The 7,399-nt window shown below is 41.1% G+C and overlaps 1 protein-coding gene across 1 annotated transcript; it reads left to right on the top strand.

Annotated features, from left to right (window-relative positions):
• Positions 1 to 1,707: 1,707 nt before the first annotated feature.
• Positions 1,708 to 7,399, top strand: LOC131233399 (uncharacterized). The gene is made up of 5 exons (XM_058230086.1): positions 1,708 to 1,855; positions 2,580 to 2,709; positions 5,333 to 5,426; positions 6,862 to 6,942; positions 7,053 to 7,399. Exons 1-5 carry the CDS (start codon positions 1,822 to 1,824, stop codon positions 7,188 to 7,190), a joined length of 477 nt encoding a protein of 158 aa, XP_058086069.1. The 5' UTR covers positions 1,708 to 1,821; the 3' UTR covers positions 7,191 to 7,399.

Genomic DNA, 7,399 nt, shown 5'->3' with positions numbered 1-7,399 from the left:
GATCAATCTAATATTTGTGCTTTCCCTTTATCGAGGTTTATATGACCATATGAACAGTTTAGATGGCAAATAAACATAACGGTTGGTCCTAGGAGGGTTTCAACGGTGGACATCAATAGCACCACTGCTTCCTGTGGTTTGGCCCACTTGAGGCTTGGATCTGCCTCAAGTTTGGGATTGTACTCTAAAATGATATGTCAAAACGGATGAACGGTGTGGATAAAATACATACATCACGGTGGCCCCTCAGAGACCCCGCCTGTCTCGATCCTCGGACAAGCGGGTTGTACCCAGTCCGTGTACCTCCCAATCCGCTTCCGGTTTCAGGATATCCATACCTGATCAGTGGGAACTTAGGTAATTCGGGCCATTAAGCTGTGGCGTCCCACGGTGGATGGCGGACGGGGTATTCCTAAAAATTCTACTCGACAGCACAATTTTCACATTTACATTTTTGGCACACGGCTAGGCTGTTAAGAAGAGAAATGCAAAACAACGGTCCACATTAAAACTGAAAGAGGTTCTACTAGGATCTTACAATGCTAGATTTTTTTGGAGAATAAACACAAATCGCCCACCAGTTAGAACTTAAACGGACCTGCCGCTTCTCATCTAATTCCTCTCCAACAACAGGCCTCATAAATCATACAATCTACCCAAAAAAGAGGAAACTCACTCGGATCTCGCATGTGTCTCCCATGATTCGGTGATGCAAACCATTCGTTTGATGATCGGAATCATTCATTTGACGGGACACACAACGGATGGTGGATGCTAGGATATCTTTCAGATTGAAAGATCCAATCCCGTTGATACAGTACCAACTAAAAAAGTGTTGGCATCTGCTAACCTGGGAGATTTATGGGGCATACCCCATCTTTCATCGGGTATCATCAGAGGAACGATTCGGATCGCCCAAAACTGGGCCCCACATGTACTTAATCTCACGCGTCAGAAAACCGAGGACCCCATGATTCATCCTCGAATGGCCTGTAAGAAAAGGAGCAAAAAACCAAGTTCGCCGAGGAAAAAAAGGGGCGCGGATTAGGTGAGGCAAGGGCAACCTGATGGTGGGGCCCACCTCGATGTATGTGTCCTATATCCACGCGGTCCATCCTTTTTTCCAGCTCATTTTAGAACAGGGTCCCGAAAACAAAGAAGATACATATCTCAGGTGGACCACAGAGCAGGGATTGAATTTTCACCATTAAAAACTTCTCATGCGCCACAAAAGTTTTGGATAAGCTGCTATTTGTGCTTTCCCTTCATCCATCCAGGTCTGTGTGAACTTATCAACAGGTTGGATGGCAAATAAAAATTACGGTAGGCCCTATAAAGTTTTTAATGGTGGCTGTTAAGTGAAAACTCTTTCCTGTGGTGTGGTCCAACTGAGATTTTTATTTGCTTCATTTTTAGGCCAGTGCCTTAAATTAAGCTTGAAAAGCGAATGGACGGCGTGGATATACAAAACGTACATTGAGATGAGCCCCACGGTTAGGGTCTCACCCACTTAGCAGTTACCCTGCCGCATCTAATCCGCGCCCCGCAAAAACGGATGGTCTTGCTAGATTTATTTTAACGGCATAATCCATAAACCTTACACAACGGGCTCACTATTTGGACGGTCTTGATTTTAACACGTAACCATGATCAATTAGCGGTCGAAGTGTCAAATTTCTTCCGTAAATTGGCACAACAGGTGAGGGTACTATTGGAATTTTGAGGCATCTAACTTCCTTCTTGGTTTTAACAACAATAGCAAATCCAAAACTCGTATTTCGTTTCATCTGATTCTTTCGTTCTCCTTTTCGCTCGATTTCCATGGCTTTGTCTACAGCTGGTGTTTCCATCACAGGTATATTTTTATTCCTTAAATGACCCTCGAAGTATCATCTTCTCTAATTCCGACTTTTCCCCCCAGCAGATCTGTAAAAATCCCAATTCAATTTCCCAAATTCGATTTCTTTTTCAGATTTTTTCTTCCTATATTCAAGAAAACTGGATAATAGTTTCCTTTTTTTCTTCGAGAAATGATCCAGTACTGTTTGCGCACTATAATCTACAGTGCTCTTAGTTGCATCAAGACAGCTGGACATCCAATTGATCGATCTGGACCGTCCATTACGTCCAGCACACAATTTGTGGACCACGGTGAAAAAATCACGCTGGTTGGATGATTCTAGATACCCAATCAATATCGTAGAAAAATGGACGGTCTATATGATCTATGGGATGGGTCCAGTTGACAATTTGAGACGTCAGTTTGTTGAGTCTTATCTTGGATCGCTTGTTGTTGTAGATGACGACTTTCTTCACACAATCCTATCCATCCTATCTGTGGGTTGGAAAACAGATGGATCGGATCATTTGATCGATGGGATTTGTTAGCATGTAACTCATGAAATGCTTGGTGGACCTTGTAGATAATCATAATAGGTTGATTGGACTGTCCAAGTGTCCTGATGCCACTGGGACAACTATAATCCAGTGCTGGGAGTTGATCATTGGAATGATCAATGGATAATATATATTTTCTTTTTCTTTTTCTTTTTATTTTTATTTTTGGTTCTGTGGTGTAGGCAGATCTCATTTCAAGTCATCTGACCTTTGGTCCACAAAGCTCGGCACATCTGGGAAGCAATCAAGAGTCACATTTCAAAGAAAGTTGAATCAATCGAAACCTGATTTTTCAATTCGTGCACAGTACAAGTATGATATCAACTTTAATTTATACAAGCGGTTCATGTTCAGAAGTTTTCCTATTTATAAACAAGATAATGTGAAACTGGGAATGGTAGAAAATCGGAGTTGTGGCTATAGCTATTAGTAGTGTATTTAAGTAAAACTTCGCATTGAAAATCCACTGTCAATTGAACTGCGATCATGGTTTAGGTTGTGTTTGGTCGCACCAAATATGGAGAAATTTCATGACTATCAGTCTAGATATTTGGTGCCCACTTTTTTATCCCTGTTCCCGATCCCCCCACCATGCCACGACCTGAAAAACTCTATAATGGGTTTTGCATCACCCAGGCCACCCAAAAAACTTGCAAGAAGCTGTCCTATACCCCCTTAGAAAAGGAGCAATTGATGACGAGATGATCAGACGACTGTTCGTCCCGCCAACATAGAGTGCAAGCGTGTGTTCAATCCCGAACACCCTTGTAATGAATCTGAGAAAGAATAAGATTTGCACAAAAAACAACTCAAATTGGGAATTTGAAAAACAGAATTTTTGGGGAGCAAGAGTTATGACTTAATGCAAAATTCCTCTGAATACTGGCTTATATAAACATCATGGTGATCCCTGGATCAGTTCTGTGACTGTTCAGAACAGTCACTTACTGTTTCATTGCATCCATCGACCATTTGAACCTATTTGAATCTGTGTTGACCCTTGGTTAACACCAACTGCCAAGTAATTGCCACTTCACCCAATGGCCAACATTCAACCTGCCACATAGATTCAGTCAAATGCCGCCTAAGCACCCCAATCAGCAGCTTGGTCAATCAGTCGACCTAACTACCCCACTGCACCAACCGAACCCTTGGTCAGACCCACGGTTCTTAATATGGCTCGACATAGGTCTAGGTCTAGATCTGTTTGGGGAAAAAAGTAAGGCTTATTATGCCCTCATGACGATGCATATATGTGAAGTGCAAAGTGTGCCAAAAGGCACCCAAAGCACCCAAGTAGCCCTATAGAGAACAACCCACTACAAACATCGCGCACTAGCGCACGGGTGTGGACGGTCGCACCATCCTTGTGGTGGTCTAAACCATGGTCAATTTTGATATAATCAACATGTTCCCCTTTTTTTGTGTGAATTTATTATTATTTATTTATGAATTATTAAAAGTATATGTATGGGGGCATAATGCTTGTCTAAACCATCTTGCCTATTCTCCTTTTTTTTTTTTTTTTTTTTTTTTTTCTTTTTAAAAAATGTATTTTCAAATACAAAAGGTAACTTTTTTGAAGTGGTTGAATTTAGAGTGAAATGGAAATTTTATTTTTGTTAAAGAAGAATCCTCTCTAATTTTGAAATGTACACCTCATTTTTAACAAATGAACCCCAAAACTTTGATTTTGAAATAACCAACACAATCTACCTTCTTTAACCAACACAATCTACCTTCTTTGATGCCGGTTATTATCATCTCATTATTACTTGAGGTCCCTTTTTCTCATTCTAGAGTCTTTAGTTCTTGTATCTAGATATAATCACTCTTGTTATCGGATGACATGTTGGCAAAGTACTTGCATTTAGTGTTGGGTTCTTTTTGTGGAGTCACCACTTACTCTAGTCGCTGTGTGGAGTGAGCATGATTGCATGGTTGGATGATCTAAAACTGTCCATAAGGTTGACCCCATGTGGATGACATACTGATGCAGGACAATTAACCACTTGCTCTAAAAGCTCAAACTAATAGAGCATGACAAATTAATCCCTTTATCTCATAGCCCAGGCCCCACATCACATGGTTTAGGACCTTGGCCGAACCCCCCTCGTGGGCCCCACATCACATGGGTATTGCCTCACATGAGCCACCTGCCTCACATGGGTGGGGCCCGCATCACATGAGCCACCCGCCTCACACGAGCCGCCCACCCTAAGTGTGCCCCCACATCCCACAGGCTACCCCACTCGAGCCCGGCGTGAAAATGCCCCTGCATTACATACAATCCAAAAATCGTGCATGCTGGTAATATCGACCTTCCAATTGATGGTTAGAATTCTGGAATCAAGACAAGTGAGCTGGATACCATTTCATTCCAAGGGTACTCAGATCAAACAACGAAATGAATCTATCAGGCATTTCCAAGTTACAAGCTGAATGAGAGTGCTGAATCTACTCCTTGATGGGATTCGGTGCCTTCTCACAAACGTCATTGCAGTCACAGCTTCCCTCCAGTTGGAACGAGGATATGAAATGTTAACTAATACCTAGCTATGAAAAAAGAGAATATTTGTATTAAGGTTAGACCTGTCTTAGTTCTGCCTGTTATGCTTTCGAGTTCATAGCAAGATCAAACAAAATAAGAAGGGAATCATACTTTATTGTTATGTGTTTGTTTATTTTTGGTATTGGTAGGGAACATATAAGCGCCAGAACAAGGATAAGATTATAATTCTTTGATAATATTTGGGGCCATTGCTGATGATTCTAAAATGTATAGATAATTGAAAAAGAAAATGTCCTTTTTGTGGGAGTTTGTAATTAAATGTATTAATAGTTCCCTGTACTAGAAGCTTATCTTCTCCGGTGCGGAGTTTAAGGTCCTGTGCTTACTTTTTATTTGCATTTGTTGTTCCCTTCATGCATGCAGAGAGCGTTCTAGGGGTGGAGGTGGTGATTTTCTTGCTGGTTTTCTTCTAGGAGGGGCGGTGTTTGGGACATTGGCGTATGTCTTTGCTCCGCAGGTGAATATACTTCTGTCATGCAGCAGCACTATTTATCATGAACATCCAACTCATTCAAGGACTTGTCCATAATAATGCCATTCTTACAATAACATGAAAGTGTTGCAAAATAATAATTGTTTGTAATTTGAAGAAATTTGATGAAACAGGCATGCATCATGGAAGTGGATAAAAGAAGGAAAAGTACCCTATGCAAGAGTAATCTTATTTATTTGAATTTTTTTGTTTAAACTATGGATTTATCAAGAGAAGAAAATACTACCCAGATCCATAACAGCAGACAATCTAACAATTATAAGCCTGGAAAATCATCCAAAACTACCAGAGAACTGTGAGTAACCTGAAGAGCATTCTTGACCCAGCCTCTTTGGCCAGTAGGGCGTCGGGTATGATTTGCTTCTGCATCAACATGGAAAAATTAGAAATTTATCCAGGACCCTGAATCTTGGATCTCATCGATAATAAAATACATTTCTTTAGCAGGGTTTTATAACTCAGTTTTAGAGTGTGATTCGTCATGGTAGTGGTGCGAGTTGTATCACTGATACCGCTATAACTCATTCATACATGAAAAGATGCTTGGAAGAACGAAAAAAATATTTAAAATGAGACTGGTCTGACTCAGTCCTTACCGGTCTGACTTGGTCCAACTTGTCTTGATTCAGAGCGAGTTGGGAGTTGGGACTGAGCAACACTTTTTTAACGCATAGATGGTCCAACTCAGACCAGTTCCCACCGAAATCAGTATGTCTAGGGTGACACCATGTCACATCAAACGATATTTAAACAACACATTTTGAGGAGCGCCTTATACCATTGGGTTCCTGGGTAAAGGTGCAAGAGAAAATTCTTAGCCCCTCCTGGAGAGCCTTTGCTTCCATCTTGAAAGAGTCCATTGCCCTGGCGTGAAGGAAGCCAATTTGCTATTGCAAAATGAGACACTACATCTTTCATACAACTTGTATGTGGACTCCATTTAGTTGGTGTAAGGATTTGATGATGATGACGGTCTTTACATCTCGTATGCTAGGAGACATATTGTCATCCCGAAGGAAATGCTGCTGAATAAATTTGCGTTTGTAGCCAGCATTTCAACCTGTTTTAACTTCTATGCATTTTAGCCACCTAAATGCAACAACCCTGATTGTTTTTGATTTACAGTGCATTTGTAACTCCCTGTTTCCTGAAGCTGATCTGATATGCTAGTGCCAAAACAAAAACTGACATAAGTTTGGACCTTTCCATGCATATCTCACTGCTAATGTGGAGCGGAAAAAGTGGGAAATCGGATCTGCTTGGCACAGCTTCTGTTTCTGCATCACCCCAAACGCAAATTAGAAATTGTTGGCCGGAGGTCTGCAGTCATGAACTGGCAATGCCTCCAAATGCTGCCTTAAGAATGATTTGACTCACAACTCGTTTCTTTGTTGAGCAGATCAGGAGATCCATACTGAATGAAGATGAATACGGATTTCGGAGGGCTAAGGGACCCATCTATTATGATGAGGGTTTGGAGGTGAATACCCTTCATCTTGTCTTTTGCTCATTTGATTGACTTATAATTTGCTCCTCTCTAAAGAGAATGCACGTTCACCAACTTTTGAGATTCTTTTTCTTGAAAAACAGAGGACCAGCCAGACACTGAATGCGAAAATAAGCCAACTAAATTCTGCAATCGACAATGTTTCCTCACGACTGAGAGGGGGGATTAAGTTGGTAAAGGAGTCCAGAAAGACCGACTCTGAAATTGAAGCTGCCATGTAGACATCTATTTCCTCATGGACTGCATCTCTTATGTTGGGCTTGATGGTCAAAATCCTCATCAATCCTTTCTCAGGTTGGATGTTCAAAACTGCATCTTTTCTTTTCGATTCTTGATTCATAGCACCGTGAACTTGCTGTAAGTTTGTCTTGATGCCTATTCTCCAGGAACTAGTAATTCCAAACTTCAGTGCTATACCTGATATTTTGAA

The sequence above is a fragment of the Magnolia sinica genome, chromosome 18 (assembly GCF_029962835.1).
Source record: "Magnolia sinica isolate HGM2019 chromosome 18, MsV1, whole genome shotgun sequence".
NCBI lineage: Eukaryota > Viridiplantae > Streptophyta > Magnoliopsida > Magnoliales > Magnoliaceae > Magnolia > Magnolia sinica.
The sequence above is the reverse complement of the archived record's forward strand: the minus strand, read 5'-3'. Positions and strand labels throughout refer to the sequence as shown.